Genomic DNA, 22,127 nt, shown 5'->3' with positions numbered 1-22,127 from the left:
TTAGGGTCTTCTGCATTCTTTAAAAAAACAATAAATAGTTTAGAAAAGTGTGTAATTAATTTGCAAGGATTACCAAAGTATGGACCAGAATAACATGTTAGCCATAAAAGAAGTCCACTTAGTCACTGGATAGTATGTTCTCTAAGAAATGTATAAAGTGGGATATTTGAAGAGAGCAGTTGCTTAGTAATTGTTCAAAATCTTTGGTCTTTTAAGATTTAGGTTTAGTTCCTGAAGATTTTAAAGAGTAAAGTCAGATTCTTGGGCCTTGTCCTGTATGTAGTCTAGACTGATGGTACTGGGTAAGAGGGAAATCAAGAGAAGCAAATGTGACTTACACTTTTGTTTACTCTGGTTTTTGTAAAGTTTTTAAAACTGATCCTTTTAGTAAAGGGTACTTCTTTAATATTCTAGGTAAAGAAAAGAATATTTTGATTGGAATTTAAATTATTTAATCTCTGGAAGTTATGATCAAAGAAGTGATCTCTATGTGATTGGGTAAAAGGTGTTTAAGCTAAAATATAATCAGTGTATTTATTCATTGTAAGTCCTTTATGTTGGGTAGTGAATGTTACATTTATATCACATAATCTGATAATGAAAGTAGTAGTTTTCAAAGAACAACTGTATAGCAAATTTTGATCTTCTTTGAGATAAAGTGTGTTAATTTCATGATTTCAAGTTGTCATGGTAACCATGGAATATGAATTTACAACAACCAAAGTTCGAAGGGCAGATTTAATCACATCATTTATATGAGAAACTCAAAGTATAAATAACTCAGAGCAAAATAAAAAGGTAGATAATAGGAAACAGGCAGATAGCTCTTTTGTCAGTGAGAAAAGGATCTAGACATGGAGAAGAGGGCAACACCCACATATACTCCAAGATGAGTGTATTCATTATGTATCTCAAACATGTACTCATAATGTAAAAAATGGGAAAAGGGGGCAAACTTAAAATACTCTGAAAAAATTATTTCTCTTTAATAATGAACAAAGTAAGATAATTTTTGTAGTCTCTAATTCTTAATTATAATCTATTAAATTTATTTAACACTAAGTACATTTTAGTAATGACAATATTACTTTTACTTTAACATATTTAAAAACATTTCTAAACTAAAAATATAATATGGAAAGTTTTGAAATTACAGATGAATATAAATGAGAAAAAAGCTAATTTCACTGTGTAGTGCTACTTTTAATGCTGCTGCCCTTTCAGATAAACGTAAAATGTACAGTCATATGTCAACATAAATACAGACATACATGTGTATGCATTCCCTGCAGTATATTGGAATACTTTCCCAGATCTTCAAATATTTCTAATAAAACTTCTATGCCTAAATTATTTTTCAGTTTCAAGAGGCTTTTTATTATAATTACTGACAGAAAAGTGCAGGTATCACAGGTGTACATCTTGAGTGAACCCACCTGTGCAACTAGACGTCTTCTCAAGAAAGAAAGCGTCACCAGTCGCAGGACTTCTTCCCTTCTCCTAGAAACAGCAACCCTTCCCCGCCATGGGGTAGTCGCTTCTCTGGTTTTATGTTTTAAATTTGAGGTATAATTTACATACAGTAAAACTCACTTGATATTTGAAGTGTACAATTCAGTGATTTTTATTAAATTTACCATGTTGCATAGCCAGCAGCTATCAGTATAGTCCAGTGGTGGCAAATCTTTTAGAGCTTTCAAAGATAAACAGGCTGCCTGCAGCACATGTACCATAGGTTTGTCACCACTAGTATAGTCCTATTTTTGGTAATAAGGTCTTACTAAATACTCCAGGCTGGCCTTGAACTTGCTCTTATGGTCTGGCTGGCCTCAAATTCATGATTCTCCTGCTTCAGTCTCCCATGTGCTGAGTTTATAGGCATGTGCCATCAGACCTGGCAAGTATAGTCCAGTTTTAAAAATTAGATTTGAACCTATTTTCTTTCTTTGAACATTTAGTGTGTTTCTAGATTTTCATTATAATCATTCTCATGGTGGTTTCTGTGTATATTTTTGTATACATTTCTGATTTCATTCCTATAATTCTAAAATGTAGAATTACTGGCTTAAAGACTATGTACATTATTGTGGCTTTTAATAATATACTACCAAATTGTGTTTTCAAGTAGCTGATTTAATTTGTACTCCTCCTATCCTTAGATCAACATTGGATGTATATTTTTTAAAAAGTTGTTACTAGCGTGGTGAAATATGGTAATCACTGTTTTAACGTTTCTTTGATTACTACTGTGGCTATTTTTATATGATAAATAATTATTTCTAAATTTTCATTAATGATTTATCTGATAGTGTTCTTTGTCAGATGCCTTACTGGGTTCATTTCTTTTTATACTTTCAGACACTTTAGCATGTTAAAGGATATAGATCTTGTAACTGAAGTTACAGATACTCCTTGAATTTATTTATATATCAGATTCATTTTTCAGTAGTGAAGTAGATGAGGATTTTATTCCTTAATATCAAAATAAAAATTTGTGTTTCTAATAGCTTTTGGAAACCTTTTGGTAATTCAAAACTTCAAAATTATGTGAATAAAATTGTTTTTATTTGAATGTGTATCTTTCATAAGTTGAAATTTGAAAAAATGTCAAGTAGACACATAAAACTAATTTATTATGCTTTGTTGCCAAACTTGGTCTTTCTAGGCAGTTATACTTAAGCATGAACATTGACGACAAACTGGAAGGATTGTTTCTTAAATGTGGCGACATAGACGAAATGCAGTCTTCCAGGGCAATGGTTGTAATGGGTGGAGTGTCTGGCCAGTCTACTGTTTCTGGAGAACTGCAGGAGTCAGTACTTCAAGATCGAAGTATGCCTCACCAGGAGATCCTTGCTGCAGATGAAGTGTTACAAGAGAGTGAAATGAGACAGCAGGACATGATTTCACACGATGAACTCATGGTCCATGAGGAAACGGTGAAAAATGATGAAGAACAGATGGAAACACATGAAAGACTTCCTCAAGGACTACAGTATGCACTTAATGTCCCTGTAAGTAATTCCTTTATAAAATATTGAAGTTAAAGCTAGAAATTGTAACTAATTTGTATTAAATAATATGAAAAGTCACTGAAGAAATTAAAATATTCAAGAAATCATGTGAAAGGCAAAGTTAAGTTTTTGTATTACATTATTTTAGAAACTTACCTTTTTCAGGATAATATTTATGTCCCTATCAGGATTACTTGGATATTGAATTTTAGGACTTATTTTTAAAAGATACTTTGTTTAACTTCTGGGTTTCTTCTTAAAGAGTAGAAAGTTAAATCTTAAAACAATTAAAAGATGGTCATGTACTCAAGGGGTTTTTCTTCAATTCTGTAACTCCTGACAATTCCTGCTCACCTTGTTTTTGGTGGCTCTGTGGTTCAAACCCAGGGCCCCATGCCGTTAACCAGGCACTCTACTGCACAGCTACACCCTCAGCCCCCTGACTTCTTTAATGTTTTCTGATGCATCCTATTCTGTGTCCAGTTTGTATTCTTCACATACTTTGTGAAGGATATTAGCCCTTTACTCTTTGCTGTCTGTCCTAAATATGGTAGTCCGCAACTAAGATACTCTTTCTTGCATATCTATCTTTCTTGCCATCTATCTCTTTTTTTGTTTTGTTTTGTTTTGTTTTGTTTTGGTACTGGGAATTGAACTCAGGACCTTGTGCTTGCCAGATAGGCGCTTGTGCACTGAACCGTATCCCCGGCTCTTGCCATCTATCTCTATTTTTATGTGGTCCGTAAAGTCACAGCTGTAGTGGGATTTTCATCTCTTACTGTTGTGGATATGCTGTATTTTTTTTTTAACTTTAAGATCTTTATATATTCTGCTTAGAATATTCCTGGCAGCTATACTCTGTCCCTGTTTTTAACCTAGGTAATTCTTCATCGTCATCACTTTACCACTTCTGTTTATCATAGTTGAGGTTCTGTGGTAGGGATTTGTGATTCCTTACTGATGTCTGTCTCTCTGGAAGGTGGTTGACTGTGTGAGGGTAGTTTTGTTTGGTTTTCCTCTTGGTCCCAGATGTTGAAATATAGTAGGAATGAATGGATAACTACTCACAGTTACCTTCTAATACATGTGCTCACCAGCTTCTACCTAGCCCATTGCAGTAGCCTTTCTTTAACCTGTTGATACGGTGAATTACATTAATTGATTTTCAAATGTTGAACCAGCCATGTGTGACCAGAATAAATCCCAGGTATAATTGTTTTATATACATTACTGGATTTGATTTGATAATATTTTGAGGATTTTTACATCTGTGTTTATTAGAAATACTGGCCTGCATTTTTTTTTTTTTAATAATGCCATTGTCCAATTTTAGCATTAAGGTAATGCAGGCTTCATAGAATGAATTAGGAAGTATTCCCTCTGCTTTTACCTTCTAGACAATATTGTAGAGCATTGATATAGTTCATTCCTTAAGTGTTCAGTAGAATTCACCAGCATACCCCTTTAGGTGTGGTGCTTTCTGTTTTGAAAGTCATTTTTAGTTTATTCATTAAATTTCTTTCATGGATATAGGCCTATTCCAATTGTTTCTTACTGTGTGAGGTTTAGCGGATTGTGTTTTTGAAGAAATTAGTGTATTTCCTCACGTTATCATGTGTGGACATTAAGTTCCTTTTAGTAGTCTTTCATTGCCTTTTTAATGCTTGTGAAAGTTTCCTTTCTTTAATTTCAGATATTAGTAACTTATATTGTCTCTCCCTTTTTTATTTTATTTTTTTTGGGGGGCAGGGTCTTTTTGATATAGGGTCTGGTTGTGCAGTTCAGGCTGGCTTTGATCTCACTTTGTAGCCCAGGCTGGTCTCGAACGTGCACTGATCCTCCTGCTCAGCCTCCAGAATGCTGGGATTACAAGCATGTGCCACCACACCTGGCTTGTCTCTTGTGTTCTTAGGTTGGGTACTGGCTTACCTTTTTGTTTGATTACTGTCTTTACCGTTTTTAAGTTCACGGTTGAGTAGTGTTAACTACATTCAGTGTTGCACAGCAGATTTCTACAACTTTTTCTTCTGGCAAAAGAGAAACTTTCTATCTGTTGCACAAGTCCCCATTTTCCTCTTCCCTCCAGTAGAGGCTTATTGATTTTATTAATATTTTCAATAGTAAAATGATTCTGTTGATTCTCCCCCTATTGATTTCATTTTTCATTGATTCCTGCCTTACTTTCAGTTTATATTTACTTTTGATTTAACTTGGTTTTTTCCCCTGTGATAAATGGATGTGTAGGTTATTGATTTTGAATTGTTCATTTTTACTCTGTGCTTTCAATACTATAAACTTCCTTCTAAACACTACTTTAACTGCATCACACGTTTTGATAAATTGCATTTTTATTTTCATTTCGTTCAATATAAATTTCTTTCGAGATTTCTTCTTTGAACCATTTTGCTTAGAAATACATTGCTTACTCTCCAAGTATTTGGGGATATTTTCCAGTTTGTGTTTTGTTTTTAGTTTTAATTCCATTGTTACCAGAAAGCACATACTGTATAATTACTCTTACCTCAAACTTGTTAAGGTGTGTCTGTGGCCCAGAATATGGTCTAACATGGTGAATGTTCTATATGAATTTGTGAAGAATGTGCATTTTGCTGGTGCTAGATGAAGTCTGTAGATTTCAGTGGCCTTTTTAGTTGACTCACTGTAGCCTGAACTTTCTTTGATCTTTTTGATAGTTTCTGTGGTAATCTTTCTAAATGAGACATATAACTTCATACTCTCCTACTAAAACTTCTTCAGTTTCTCTAAATGAGACATATAACTTCATACTCTCTCCTGCTAAAACTTCTTCAGTTTCTCACTGCCAGACAGCTAAAACATACTTTTTTGACTGAGTGGAAGTACTGTGGTCTTTATAATCAGGTCCCTTCCTGCCCAGTTTCTAGAGTAGTGTCTTTGCCGTGAGCTACATTCCCAGCCTCTTCACTTTTTAAATTTGGGACAGAAACTTGATAAGTTACCCAGGCTGTGCATGATTTTGCGATTTTCCTGTTTCAACCTCCCAGAGTTTGGTGATTGTAGATATATACCTTCTCACTAGATTTACAGTTCAGAATTTTGACAACTGCATAAATTGCTATAATCCACAGCCCATCAATATATAGAATATTTCCATCATCTTAGAAGATTTCTTTGTATTTCTTCTCAGTCTCCTCCACATAATTGTTAGTACTTTTTAAAATTATACATGATTGTTGTCCTTGGGAACTGTATGTAAATGGAATTATATGTAACTGTTTGTCTTCTTTTGCATACCTTGTTTTTCAGGTTTGTCCATGTTACATGGGTACCAGTAGTTCATTCTTTTTCCTTATTGATTAATATGTTGTTTTAATAATCTAAAATTTGTTCAGTCATTTCCCTTTTTATGGCTGTTTGTTGTCTCTTGTTTTCAATCATTATGAATAAAGCTGCTATGTATTTTGTGAAAACTTCTCTTTTCTTGGCACAGTTTTGTATAAATCTTATTTCTCTAGTTTTCATTCTGTTTAATGGATGAAGTATCTGTCTTTAAATCAGGCTGATGTTGTTTTGATTGCTGTATCTTTCACAGTAAATGTTGGTGCCAGGTAGTATAAAACTTCCAGTTTTGTTATTTTGCAAGACTGTTGTGACTGTTTTATATATTTTGCATTTTTATGTGTAGAATCAATCTTTTAGTTTCTGTAAGGAGAGCCAGCTGGATTTTGATTTGGATTGAACTGATTACAGATGTTAATTTGATGAAAATCCACATTTTAACAATATTGGCTTCCAGTCCATGAACATAATATATCTCTACACTTATATTTAAGTTTTAAAAAAAAATAGTTGCAGCATTGTAATAACTGGACACATTTTGTTAAATTTATACATTTTTAATACTTTGGATGCTACTACAAATAATATTTTAAAATGTTTAGTTTTTTTCACTAGTAAGCTATAGAAATGCAGATGTTTCTGTTGAAATTGACCATGTATCTTGTGACTTTGTTATATTTACTCAGTCTCATAGATATATGGAGTAGGTTCTGTGGGTTCGGGTACTGTCATGTTGCCCATATATTTTACTCCTTTCTAATCTCTTCTTTTTTTCCCCTTTACTACGTTGATTAGGGCCTACAGAACAATTTTTGATGAATAGATGTGATAAGAGTAGATATCTTTGATATGTTTCATATCATGAGATTGCATTCAATCTTTTGCCATTAAAAATTGTATTAGCTATAGGTTTTTTGTGGATAACTTGTTATGGTGAAAAAATTTTCTTGATTGCTAAGGGTTTTTTTTTTTTTTTTTAAAGACATGAAGTGATGTTTGAAAGCTTTTTTGCATCTGTTGAAGTAATCACGTGATTTTTTTTCCTCTGTTATTCTGTTAATATGGTGAAAGGTATTGATAAACTTTCAGATGTTAAATCTTCCATCCCTGGAGTAAACCACACTCCCGTTATGCCATTTACATGTTGATAGGTTCAGTTCGTTAATTTTAAAAACTTACATGGATGTTCATGTGGGATATTAGTTGTAGTTATCTTGCAGTACCTTCATCTGTGTTTAGGTAGAGTGGGCTCATCATAGGTGGGTTAGGAAGTATTTCTTTGTGTATTTTGTGTTTATGTTTGATGGGTATTATTTCTACTTTACTTATGTGATAGGCTTTATCAGTAAGAGTAATCTGGGATGTCCCTGTAATCCACTCAGATACACCCAGAAATGAGCTTTATTAATCTAGGTGTTTCTCAAGCCAATCAAGTTGACAGTCAAGATTAACCATCACAAGTTCTTTGTAAGAAGGTTTTTTTAAAAAATTTTTTTATTCAGTTTTTAGTTTTTATTAGTACATGTTTGCATGTACTCCTTTTGGGGAGTTGGCACATATACATAACTTATCTTAATTCTTTTTTTATTCCCTTTCATTGCTCTCCTTCATCCCTTCCTTTCTGATCTTTTTCCATTTGAATAAAATCTTATCTCTCTACTTCATGTTACCTTTTATTTTTATCTTTATTTATATTTTGGATTTCTCAAGAGAAAACGTGCAGTAATTAGGCTTGTGTGTCTGATTTATTTTACTTAATGTTATGGTCTCAAAATGTATCCTTTTTTCTGCAGGTGACTTTGTTTTTCCATCCTTATTGCAAAATATACCACATTTTCTTTATCCATTCATCTCTTGGTAGACATATAAGCTGCTTCCAAGATTTAGCTATGAATTGTGCTGCTATATACCTGGGTATACATTTATTATTGCAATAGGATGTCTTTAACTATTTTAGGAGGAGACATAGAAGCAGAATAGCTGGGTGGATTGGAATTCTATTTTTAGTTTTTTGAGGAATCTCCATTACTGATATTCATGTTGATTGCACCTGTAGGAAGATTTTTAGTTACAAATGTAGTTTGAAAAACATGCATAAACCTACAAATTTTTTTTTCTTGAGTAATTTTCAGTAAATTGTATTTTTAAAGGATGTCTTGTTAGTTTTTCATAATTTTTTTAATTGTTTAAAGGATTTGTATGGATTTCTTCTTTTGATTGGTCAGCTTTCCATCACTGTGACCAAAATACTTGAGAAAATAAACCAAGGGTAGGAAAAGTTTATTTTAGGTCATGGATTCAGAGGTTTTAGAATCCACAAACAATGGTCAGTTGGCTCCAAGGCAGAAGCACCATGACTGAAGAGCTTGGTGGAAGAAAATTGCCTTCCTCATGGCATCCATGAAGCAGAGAATAGGGGAGGAGCCAGGGACCAAATAGAATATCTGAGGGCATGCTCCCATGACCCATGCAGGTACACCCAGAGATGAGCTTTACTAATCTAGGTGTCTTTCAGACCAGTCAGGTTCACAGTCAGAATTAATCACCAGAAGTCCATGCCTTGTCAACTTGACACCCAAACACATCTTCTTAAACCACACTTAATCTGTAAATAGAAACAGTAACAAGGTCATAATTAACATCTAACATGATGTCACTCACTGTCCTGCAGACAATCAAAAATGCACCTTCCCCAGACTCAGCAGTTCCAGCATTGCTAAAAAGTACATGTCCAAAGTCTCCTCTGAGACTCAAGCAGCTCTTATCTGTGAACCTCTAAAAAATCAGAAAGCATGTAGGCTGAGGATGTAGCTCAGTGGTAGAGCTCTTGCCTTCCATGAAGAGGGCCCAGCACACACACACACACACACACACACACACACACACACACACAAATTAGAAAGCGTGTCACATAACCCCAGAATACAGTGGTGCAGTAAAAACATTTCTCCTCCAAAAGGGAGGAATATGAATAGAAAGTCTGAAACCCAGCCTGGTCAATGATAACCCTGTAACTCATCATCCGCATCCAGGGCACAAGGTGAGGAGGTGTGTGCTCTAGAGCTCTTGGGCAGCTCCGCCCATGGTCTTGCTGTTTGCAGCCCATGTCCTCTCTCAGAGGCTGGTTTGACTTGATGCCTACAGCTTTCCTAGTAGACATTCTATATTGCTGGCATCTCCATCTTCCTGGTATGTCCACTTCGGTTTTAGCTTCACTTCTTCTCAAAGTATCCTGGCAGGGACTCTGACCCTGTTACACATTGCCAGGGTTGCCATGCCTTCTTCTGAAGTCTGATTGGCAGCTTCTATGACCTCAGAACTCTTTTTGTGGGAGGGGGAACCTCATAACTCCTACGTTTTGCCTGTCTCTAGGACCAGCACCAAATGGACAACAACCAGGTCTGGTGCCAGGTTGAACTGTAACGAGCCCTCTTGGACCATGGCTGCAACAGTCTCTAAGTACCTGCTTGGCTGAATTGGGGTTGGTATGCTTCTTTAGGGAGCTCAGAATGACAAGGGTGCTCTGAGCCCATATTCTCAAAACAATCTCCAAGGAGGTTTCATGCCTATGTTGGGTCAGATCTGGCCGATTCCTCTCAAGGCAATTTTTCCTGTTGTTCCTGTACAAACTACTTGGCTTTTTTTTGTGTTTTTAAAAATAAAACAACTTTGATCTCTTCAGCAGCCACAACTTCCTTGGCCTCAGCTTTACAAATATTTGAGCTGTGTTTGGCTTGCAAGCTTTAATGTAAAATTGGGTAAAAGCAACCCATAGTACCCAGGCCAAACCCTCAGCATTAGGCTTCCTTGACATTTCTTCCACCAGATCAATTAGTGTGTTGCCTTTAAACTCATTTTCAGACAGAAGTTGTAGGTTATGGGCAAAATGTAGACAAATTCTTTGCCAGAATGTAACACTCATGGCCCTTAGTCTAATTCCCAACAAGATCCTTGTTCCCTTGTGAAACGTTATGAGCACAGACTTTACTGTCCACATTTCTGTTGGCATTTTGGTCTTCTAAGGTCCTGTTGGAATTGCCTATGAGTCTTTGCTTATAGCATTCTAGGGCTTTGCTAGCATGCATCTTCAAACTGTTTCACAGTCGTGCAAAGCTGTTCAAAGACTTCTGAACCACATGGTCAGGTATAGTCACAGCAGCGACCCTATTTTTGGTACCAGTGTTCAGTATTAGTCACCTTGCCATTGGTGGGATGAAATATCTAACACACAAAACTTAAAGGAAGAGGGCTTATCTTGACTCACGGTTTCAGAGGAACCCAGCCTATGGTCAGCTGGTTCCAAGAAAAGAAACATCCTGGTGGAAGGGTGTACCTGAGGAAAGTTGCTCACTTAGTGGCATATAGGAAGTAGAGAGCAGGAGATGAGCCAGAGAGGGTGGGGCCTGGGAGCAAGTGTATTTCCCAAGGTCACACCCTGAAGACCTACCCAGAAAGACCTGGAAGTGTGCTCTACTAATCTCTCAGGTGTCTCTCACCTCAGTCAAGTTCACATCTTTCTTTTTCTCTTTTTTTTTTTTTTTGGTTTTTCTCCGGTACTGGGAACCGAACTCGTGACCTTGCGCTTGCCAGGCAGGCGCTTTGCCGCTGAGCTAAATCCCCAGCCCCTCTTTTTCTCAACATTGGTAATTTGTCTTCTAATAAATTTGGGTAGAGATTTATCAGTTTTCCTGGTCTCTTCAAAAATTTGAGTTTCAAATTTTCAAATTATATGTTCTTTCATTTTTACTCAGATGGTTTTGGTTTTTTGTTGGTGGGTTTGGTTTGGTTTGATGTTTTTTGAGACAGGGTCTAGCGTGTGGTCTAGACTGGCCTTATACTTGGCTGTGTAGCCGACACTGGCCTCAAACTCTCAGTCTTCCTGCTATATATCCTCCTGAGTGTTGGGATCCACAGGCATGTGTTACCTACCGTGCCTGACTTCATTTTCACTCTGTTGTTTTACTTCTTTATACCAGTTTGGTTTTCATTTATTCTTCATAGCTTCTTACAGTAGAAAATGAGATGAGAGATATTAGATCTTTATTTTTAATGTGAATGACGCTCTTCTGAGCACTTACTTTTGAGATGTTTATCTTCATTATAATACAATTCTAAATACTTTTAAGCTCTTTTGTGATTTCTGTTTGATCTGTTAGTTAATTAGAATTGTTCTGGTTTTAGTTAAGAGTATTTTGAAATTTTTCAGATAGCATTTTATCATTCACATCTAATCATTATAATTAAAGAATATACATTATAATGTCTTCATTGGGAATTAGACTAAGAGCTTTGACTGTTAAATTCTGGCAAAGAGTTTGTCTACATTTTTATATACTTTGGTCCTTTTAAACTTTGTAAGGCTTTTGTTTCAGTGCCCAGCACATGATCTGATTTTTTAATGCTTTGTATTCATTTGAAAAGAATATGTATCTATCTGGCTGTTGTCCTTCAGTTTAGGGGATTTATCTAAGTTAAGCATCTTTGGCAGGAATATTACAGAAGCAGTTCTGTAGTTCTCCCCATTGCTTTCTAACAGGTGGTACATGAATTTTGTTGTAGCATTCTGATTCACTTTGATCAGTTTATTTTTTAAGGCAGCATCTGCTACACTTGGTCTCTTAGAGTTAAACTAATTCCTCTGGGGAGGTGGACAGTACTGGGGAACAAACTTAGGATTTTGTGCATATATTACTTTTTTAAAAAGTATTTGTGTGTATTAATGTCTTAGGTTTTTTATTTTATTCACTAGGTTAAAAATCCTATTACTATAATAGTTTAATGCTGTTTTTGGCCAATGAGAGCATCTTGAAGCTGGCTCTGTACAGTTCCTCCCCACTGTAGTGCTGGGGATTAAACCCAAGACAAGTGCATTACCACTAATCTACACCCACAGCCCTGGCTCCATGTCCTTTAATAGGCCCATCAGTCTTTGAACACTTCCTTGCTTTTTGGCACAAGATGTTCTAGGCCTCTCTTGTACTTTTCCTGCCTCAATCCTGGAGCCAGCTATTTCTCTAAGGAGTTCTAGTTCATTTTAGTGGAAAGTGCAGTTTAGAAGCCAAGACCTTGGTGTTCAGTATGCTACTTATTGTTACTGGGATGTAGCTGCTCCCAGGCCTCTTACCAGGAGAAGAGAATGTATTATATCTGTATATATAACTCTATACACTTAGATGTATACATATGCACGTTTGCTTTTATAATTATTTCCATATCTATCTTAGCAGTATTGAGAGCCACAGGTTCATATTAGATACCTCTAGTCACAGTCCAGCAACTCAAAGGTACTTTAGAAGTTATCTTAGCAGCTCAGCTTCCTTACTTTTAACACTGTCCCCCCAGGGCAGTGCTTGCTGTCCCATTTCCTGCACAGTCGCCTTTCTTCCCCTGCTTGTGCTTTGACAACTTTGACCCAGGCCTCAGCACCAAATGGGTCTCCTCATGCACACTATAGACTCTGTTTACCCATACACAACCTTGATAGGTTCTTCGTCTTACTCAGCTTCTGTCACCTTGCTCAAGGATACCTTTCCCTCCCAGTGTAGGCCCTTCCTTAGGCTCCTTTGATTCTACCACCTCATGTTGAGCTTTCCTGTAACGAGAACCTCTTCACCATGCGTGGGCTCTGACATTGTATGTTGGGAACCCTTTGCATGTAGAGGTTCTCTTTGTCCTGACCGGGGCCAGATACCTTTTTCAGCCCCCCTCTTAGGGCTTTAAGATTAAGTGGAAAAGGGAAGAGTGAGAAGGGGAAAGGTTAAGGTGTGTCCATTTATAGTGTTCCTCTTGTCCCTCACACACATCACCATTCTTATCCTCTGGCTATCCCAGATCTGTTCTCTATCTCCATAACTTTGTCATTTTGAAACTGTCTTATCAGTAGAATCATATACTCTGTGACCTTTTAAGATGGATATATTTCATTCAACATAATGCTTTTGAGAGCCTTCTAAGTTGTTGTGTGTCAGGAATTCATTCTTATTTCTTATGGAGTGTGATATGGTTGTAGCATATCTTAACCATTCTTTTAATGAGGGACATTATAGTTGTTTTCCTGGTTTTGACTATTGCAAACAAAGCTTCAGTAAACATTGATATGCAAGTTCTTTTTGTCTCTCTAGGATAAATATCCCACTATATCTCTGTCATGGAGATACAATTACCCATAACATTTTGTGGTGGGTATTTTATACTTTTTTATATGCATATGACACAAAGGATCGTATTTTTTGTATCTACTGTTTCTACTTTTCAGCATATTTCAAACTATTTTTAGTTCCTTATACTTTTAAAAGTTCAGCGTCTGCTTGATATCTCATTGTTACGGTTATGCAAAATTGAGTTCTTTAATCTAAAAGATAATAAGTGAGTCTATGAAAACTTGTATTATGCTATATACCATTGGGCAGAACCTAAGGTTCATGTAACAGTGTCTTATAGTAGAACATACCAGACGCCAAAAATTGTATCCCATACTTAGTTTTTCTGTTCATAAGGCACTGTGAAGGGTTAGTTCTTGGGGTCATTTATATACATTTTTTGAAGTGGAAAAGGATACTGATGTAGGATGTATGAGCCAAGTTTCCAGAAGCGTAGAAACTTAAGGTAGGAGGCCTTACATTATTTCTAGATTGTGTTAAAGCCTTTAAAAAAATTTTGTTTTTATTTTAAAGAGAATAGTAAAAGAAAAAAAAAAAAAGGACAGTAGCAGCATACCAACATCACAAACATAAACAAAACAAAGCAAGAACATTAAAAGTGATACAGGATTTCAAAACAAATGATAGGAATTAACAGTGGTTGTTATAAGCCTTTTAAAATTGATATTGAACACTGTAGTGGTTTTTTTCTTTCATTGGTTCAGTTTCTTGGAAGTCACAGATAACTTATATTATTTTTGTTAATTCAGAACAAAAAGTTGAATTTTCTTAAATTGCTAGTAGTTTCGGGTTCTGTGGCCTATGTAAAAGTTCCTTTGTGATAACTTAGTTTTCAAGATTTATCTTGACCCTGTATTCTAAATCAGTCACCAAGATTCAGCTTAGTGACCCAGTGTTTCAATAACATTTGGATGTCTATAGTTTTACCCATCAGTTTGTTTCTAATATAGTTTATATTTAAATTAAAATTTAATAAAAATAATTTCAAGTCCTTAGTCTTCATTTTCACTCGTCATCCATCATGTGTTTATTGGTTGCAGGTGGCTCATGGCTTTTGTGTTTGACAACGTAAAGAAAACTTCGGTCATTGCAGCTTGTTTTAATACACAGTGTGTTAGAAAGCTTCTCAACCAAAAAACTAAGTGTATTTCAGAAATTTGAGAACAATAATTGGCTTATTATTTTTTATTCTTGTCAGATCCACTCAGGAGAATTGGGGAAATTATGAATTTTTATGGTTTTCATGTTTCCAGTTTGATGGCAAGCATGTTAAGAGAAAAGACTTATGTTCTGTGTCACCAAATGAGGAAAGTATAATTCAGTGAAATATGCTACCTTTGTCTTCTAATAAACTTTTGGACTGTGTTGCTTGAGTGATTAGAAGCTCTTTAAAAATCATATTCTAGTCATATAGTGGTATAATATAAAATATTTCAGGTACGTATAACTTCTGAGAAAGTGCACTTTTTAGTTCAGATTCATATGGAATTTTATTTTCACCATGAATTTCCGTGTTACAAAGTAGCATGAATAAAACTATAGCACACTTTCATGCATTTCGTATGTATGAACAGTTTTGCTTAATGGCTCAGGAAACTCAGAATATATTTGACCATTAGTAAAGACTCAACATTTTTCCAATTTTAAAATTTTCTTAAATCTTATCACTAGTTTAAGGAAGATGGTATAGGTAATTTTTTCAAATAATGTCAGTTCAGTCAGTAAGAACTTAAGATGCAGGTGCTAGAGATTTGAGTATGTGTCTTCTAATATATAACTTCTTTCTGGTTTAAAAATCATTTTACCCATTTCAGTGGTTTTAAGGTACTTACTGTTTTGACACATTTTGTACTATTTTAATTGCAGAGTTGGATTATATTTATTAGTGACAAATGATATTTCAGAAGCTTCCTGGAAGATGACAAATCTCTTTGCCTTTGCAGTTGCTGTGAGAGCCTTTTGTAGGGTGGTTCTTGCCCTCTCTTTTTGGCTAACTCCTGATTTGTCATCCATTACATTGATTTCTTTTTCCAAAGTTGTGTTAGAGCCAATTCTTGCTACTGTTGTATTTCTTGTAAAGTTCACTTAAGGGATTCAATAGAAGTTTTGGTTATGTTATGTTATGTTATGTTATCTTTTATTTTTTGAGACAGCATCTCACTAGGTAGTGCACCCTGGCCTTGAACTCACTTATATATCCCAAGCTGACTTAAAACTCATGGTGATTTTCCTGCCTCAGCCTACCAAGTGCTGGAATTACAGGGATGTACCACTATGCCCAGCTTTATTATGTTCTTGAGCTATTCAGTCTTAAAGTGATAGAATTGGCTTTTGTTGGGACTCTTTCAACAGATGTGCTATTTAAAATACATTCAAATCCTTTTTACTTCATATTCTTTGAATATCATTTGCAGAAGTAAATTCAATTAAACTTCAAGGATAATAGTAACTACTATCAACTCTTGTTTCACAAGATTTTACTCATATGCTACATGGCTTTTTAAAAGTGTCTGCTTTGATACAAATCTTAGCAGAAAGCATAGACTAAGTATATCCTTTTATAGTCTTTCCTGATGAAAATCATGCCATTGCTTCGATTACTACTACTGATTTCAACTTACCTGATAAGTAGATACATCAGAATATCTCTTCTGTAGTTGAGTATCCTTTATTTGAAATGTATGGGACCAGAAGTGCTTCATTTTGGATTTTTTTTTTTTTTTTTTAGATTTTTGGTATGAGATCAGAGTCTAAAACATCTAAACATGAGTTTCATTTGTTTCACAAACACCTTACACATTCAGCCTGAAGATAATTCTGTGCGGTATTTTTAGTGTGCTTTTTGACTGCTGTCTGTCCCATGAAGAGAGGTTTGGAACTTGCCATTTAAATCCACTTGTCATTGCTCAGAAAGTTTTGAATTTTGAATTTCAGATTTTTGAATTTGGAATGAATGCTCAATTCACAGTGTATTGCTGTGTTATCCAAGAATGATCAGTTTTCAGTGTCCTCCCTGCTCTTAAAAGCAGTTTTATTCAGTTTATCATATTATTTTTTCCTTGGGTGGACGTAAATTGTTAATAGACAGCTTCCTTATACAGGGCTTTATTTATTTGTTTGTTTGTTTGTTTATTTATTTATTTATTTAGTAGTCTTTTTGAGAGAGGGTCTCACTATGCAGTTCAGGCTGGCCTTGAGCTCACTTTGTAGCCCAGGCTGATCTTGAACTCACAATGATCCTCCTTAGCCTCCCCAGTGCTGGGATTACAGGCATGTGCCAGCATCCCTGGCCTTATACAGGACTTTTATAACATAGACTGTTTGTGAACACTGTTAGTATAGTTCTGTTGGATCTTCGATGTCTGATGTAGAATTGTGAGGTTGGTATGGGATGGATGAGCATTATACTGTCTTAGGTTGGGTAGTACACAGATTGGAAATCTTAGGACAAGGCTGTGTAGTGTCAGCCCAGCCAGATCATACTCATGGATGTCTCATTTTTTCCATAATTGCATGATTGCATAATTATTGTAAAAATTAAAATGATGTAGGTTAGATTAATAAAGTGAAAACTAAAAGTTCCTTTGGCTGGGGCCATGTCTTGGTGGTAGAGCACTTGCCTAGCACATGTAAGGTCTTGGGTTTTTTTCCACTACACATGTCGTTTGTAACCAGTGCCTATTCTAGTACAGAAATTACTAATCTTGATGCCCTTCTGGAAATTTTAAATTCATAAACAAACGTATTGTGTGTCTGTATTTATGTCTGTATAATATGCTTTGGATATTAAACGGATATTTTATGTAAATATTCAAGAATGTATGCACTTGAAATTTGCATTATTTTATGAAATTTTATGGAGATTTTCATGTTATTGCTTATGAAACTGCCTTACATATTTTAATGGCTGACTAAATGTTATATCATTTATGTAGTCACCCCCTATTGATTGACATTTACATTTTTATTTAGGTTGGTTTGTTTGAAATAATGATGAAAGAAACTTGCCTGTGTGTGCTTGTGTATATGCACACTTTTAGCATTATTTCTCTAGGTGAATGTGTTTTTATTGCAATATAACTTTCATACAGAAAAGCATACAAATTGTTAGGTGTACATCTTGGCTAATTTAATCAAAAGCAAGCATCCTGTGTGACCACCAATCACCCAGATCAAGACATAGAACACAGCTAGTATCCCAGAAGTCCCGATCTTCCTCCTAGCCACAACGCTTCTCTTAATTCCTAGAGATTACTACTACCCTAAAGGTTTACAATGGTCTGTTCAATCACTTGATTTTGAGGTTAGTATAAATAGAATCATATACACTGTGTACTCTAATGTCTGGTTTCTTTGTTGTGCATTGTTTATGAGATACATGCATGTTAATGCATGAAATATTCTTATTTTTGTTTAATCAATTATATGACTTTATTATTTTAGTATAGTAAGTATTTAAATAATTTCTAGGGTGGGCTGTCTATGTGGTTTAGTGTACCTCATTTATCTAGCCTATACAAAAGCCTGATTTCCATCCCCAGTGCTACAAAGAAAAAAGAAGACAAACAGATCATTTCTAAATATTGGCTATTATGAAAAGTACTGCTGAGAACGTTCCTTTTGGATGTGCCTAGTGGTACACCACTGTATTAATTTCTGTAGGTTATATACTTAGGATTGATTTTGCTGGCTTTAGTACTGACTACCAAAAGTTTTTCTGATAGGTTTTACCTATAATAATTGCTCCATATTTTTGGCTATTTGTTATTGTCAAATGTTACATTTTAATTTCAGCCATTTTGATGGTTGTATAATGGAATTGCAGCGTGATTTTAGGTTTCATTTCACAGATAAGTAAGGAAGTTGAGTATCTTTTCACATTTAATTGACAATTTGTATTTTTTTGTAAGCTGGATATTCTTTTGCACTTCTTTTTTTTTTTACTTTTTTACCTTTTTTTTTTTGGAGACTGTCCTTGCACTCACTTTGTAGCCTAGGCTGCCTTGAACTTTTGCCTCAGTGCTAGGGTTACAGGTGTACACCACCACACCTGGCTTCTTTTGCCCATTTTTGAGATAGGGTTGTTTCATTCTCTTACATATTTGTAGTAGATACAAATATTTGTTGGCTGTATGTATTGTGCTTATTATTTCTTACTCTGGCTTGTCCTTTTTTCTCTTTTGAGTAACAAAGCATTGTGTAATTTGTACATCTTTCCTGAAGTGGTTCGTGTGTCCCGTTAGGAGCTTTTGTCTGCCCCAGAATCATGAAGATATTTTCCTTTGTTAACTTCTAGAAGCTTTTTGGTCTTCCCTTTCCATTTAGAATGGCAGTCCACTTAGAATTGAGTTTTGCTGAGGATGCAAAGTGGGGATCAAGATTTATTGGATGACTGTTTCTCTATTTTTAAAAAACCCATAGAGATTTTCTGTTTCATGTTGCTGGCATAATCTTGTAGTTTTTAAAGTAATTTAGTATGTTAAGGTAATAGGGAAGAGATTTTTCCTTTGATTAATACCAGATGTTTGTACTAATACTGGACTTAATGTATTTAAATCGTAAGTAATATAGTTGTTGAAAATGTAAAATTTTTATTAAGATCACAAGATTGCTATAATCTTTTTACTCTAAGATAACTACTATTAATGTGCCTTGGGTAGTATTATAGTGTTTTCTTTCTTGTTTTCCTATGTAGGTATTTGTATGTTTGTGTAAAAATTTGCCTCACATATATTTCTGTGTTTCTATAAAATTGTAATAATACACTTACATATTTGTTTATGTCACTTAACCTTCAGCCATGAATCTTTCTGTGTTATTGATATTAACCTAAAGTAATATTACTGGTAACTGTATAATGCCAAATAGTTGTATTGTAACTTATCTCTATTATGGGTGTTAGACATTTGTATATTTTTTTACTGTCATAAATAAGATTGTGATTTTATATGTGGACATAGTTGTCATGTGAGATATTTTTCTTCAGTAGTAGAGTTTTCTTATGCTCTTGATATATAGTAGCCAAATTATAATTCCTAAAAATGATCATTGTTTTCCTCCAGTAGTATATGAGAATCCCAGCCTATTGTCTTCATAATGACCTTGAGAAGGAAATGTGAAACACAAGTGGTAAAAAACAGCTGGAGTTGATCTCAGGTAGCAAGTAGAGAAGAAAGTTAAAAGAGAATCTTTAGACAGGAGATGGATAATATAGTGAAAGAAAAATTGGAAGGTAGCTTGCATATGAAAGGAAATATTAATTTATTTTTAGCTGTATTGAAGCCTGTTTGTTTGTTTGTTTTTGAGAAAGGGATTTGCTATGTGGTCTTGAATACATGATCCTTCTGCCTCAGGCTTCTGAGTGCTGGGATTACAGGTGGGCACCACTGTGCCCAGCGAAGCTGTGAAGTTCTAGGACAGGAATTGGCAACTTGCTTTTATAGTTCTGAGAATTGAACTCAAGTCCTTGTATATGCTGAACAAGTACTTTACCTACTGAGCTATATGCCCAGCTGAGTAACCATTTCTTTATCCAAGCAATTACATATCTGTAATTGTATGGTAATGATTAATAACCATATATATTTTATTTATTGCTTAATATTAGATATTTACATTATTGTATATTCTTATTTATTATGTATTTAGTTTTGCAGTTGTAATGTCATTTGACTTTCTGATGTAAGGTGGATATTATTACTATCAACAATAGGTGAAGAAATGGTTATAAAAATAATTGGCATCAAGAATCTTGTAAAATGGGCATACAAGGTGGCACACATCTGTAACCCAAATTCTAGCATTGAGGAAGGCCAAGGCAGGAGGATTCCAAGTTCATGTCCTGCCTGGGCAACTTGGTGAGACCCTGTCTCAACATAAAAACCTTGGTGATAGAGCACCCATGGGTTCAGTTCCCAATAAGAGAGGGAGGTTCCTCCTGTATACTGCCAAATACTGTAGTTTTTGGTGCTGGGTATAATCTCATTCAGTGCTACAGAACTGTGAGAATTTTCCCTCTATTTTACAAGTGAACAGAGTTCCAACTGAATTTTAGTTGTTCAACCACATGCTGGTAGTTTCACTATTTGGGATTAGATTCTGTTTCTTTTAACTCCTAGTTTACTTTTTCCCTTTTTTGCCGTGCTACCTCTGGAAACCATCTTCACTCTGCTAGTGGCAGAGATGTGGAAGTAAAATTCAAGTCTTCTAATTCTTTACCTAAATGTTGTTGGCATTTGTCCAATTCATTTTTAAATTTATTTTTTCCATTAGTAGTATCCATTAGATGTCCCAGAACCACTTGAGATTCATTCCATATTCTTAGAACATCCAAACTATAGTTCATATATGGAAAGATATAATATGATTGTGCAAAACCATTTTAAAGTAAATTTGAATACTCTAGATTTAATAAGCATTTACAGGAATGGAAGTAGCACAGGATTGGAATGTGTCAGATGTTGGTTTAAGTTTTAGTTTTGAAATTTTTTTTTTTCCCCAGTACCAGGAATCAAACTCACGACCTTGTGCTTGCCAGGCAGGCGCTGTGCCGCTGAGCCCCAGCCCCTAGTTTTGAAATTTTATACATTGGATGAAATATTTTCTTCCCTGAAGTTTTAGTTTCCTTATTGGCAACATGAGTATAAGAAATCATTTGTAGATCACAAGAGTTAGGATCTTGGTCCTTGGATATGGAAGATGTAGTTTTAAATTTTGGCTTTCTCTCTTAATAATGCAATTTTGGACAAGACAGTTATTTTTAAAATGGGATAAAAATGCACATGCATAGGATTACTGTATGGTTAAATACAATAGACTGTAACAGTGTAGAGGCTGCCCACTACACCAATCCATTCTGTCTTTAGTCCCTAAGACAGTGTCTGGCATGTAGTAAATGTTATCATAAATCTTCTTCTACTGAGGAGGAGGAATCAAAGACTTGCATATCACCATATAAATAATGAGTATTTTTGTAGTTAGAAAAACCAGAATATAAAACAGTTTTTAAAATTTTCTATATCTATTGATCATCTGTCTATTTAATCTGTGGTGCTAAGGATGGAACATGGCCTCATGAGTGCTAGGCAAACACTCTTAAAATTAGGCCACATCCCCAGTCTTTAACTTTTAATTTTGAAGTAATTTTAAACTTAAAAAAAATGTTGCAGAAGTAGATTTCCTATAAAACTCTTCACCCAACTTTCTCTTTGTGTTAAAACTTACACAACCATAATGTAGTAATTGTCAAGGCCCAGAGCTTAACATTTATAAATTGCATTAAACTATAGTCCTTATATAAATTTTGTCTGCTTCTCCCCTAATGTCCCTTTTTTATTCCAGGATTCAATTCAGTATCCCACTTTTAATTTAGTGATTATATTTTCTTAGGCTCTAGTCTTTAGCAGTTTCTTACTCTTTCCCTGTATTTTATGACCTTGATACTTTTTGTTTTGTTGTGTTTTGTTTTTTGGTTTTTTAAGACAGTCTGACTGTGTCATTTAGACTGGCCTTGGACTCAGTATGTAGCCCAGGCTGGTCTCGAACTTTCAGAGATCCTCCTGCCTCAGCCTCCTGAGGCATGTGCCACCACACCCAGCTGACCTTGATACTTTTGATAAGTACTGATCATTTATTT

At 35.0% G+C, this 22,127-nt stretch overlaps 1 protein-coding gene across 6 annotated transcripts in view; it reads left to right on the top strand.

Moving 5' to 3' along the window:
* The window catches only part of Znf148 (zinc finger protein 148), a 135,772-nt gene that overhangs the window by 50,799 nt on the left and 62,846 nt on the right, over positions 1–22,127 (top strand). For all 6 annotated transcript variants that reach the window (XM_013515181.1, XM_013515180.1, XM_005386547.2 and 3 more), the window contains one exon: positions 2,666–3,014. In XM_013515181.1, the coding sequence (XP_013370635.1) occupies positions 2,682–3,014 (333 nt within the window). In that variant the 5' untranslated portion in view covers positions 2,666–2,681. The remainder of the gene's footprint in view (positions 1–2,665; positions 3,015–22,127) is intronic.

The sequence above is a fragment of the Chinchilla lanigera genome, unplaced genomic scaffold, assembly GCF_000276665.1.
Source record: "Chinchilla lanigera isolate Chin_1 unplaced genomic scaffold, ChiLan1.0 scaffold00026, whole genome shotgun sequence".
NCBI classification, from domain to species: domain Eukaryota; kingdom Metazoa; phylum Chordata; class Mammalia; order Rodentia; family Chinchillidae; genus Chinchilla; species Chinchilla lanigera.
The sequence above is the reverse complement of the archived record's forward strand: the minus strand, read 5'-3'. Positions and strand labels throughout refer to the sequence as shown.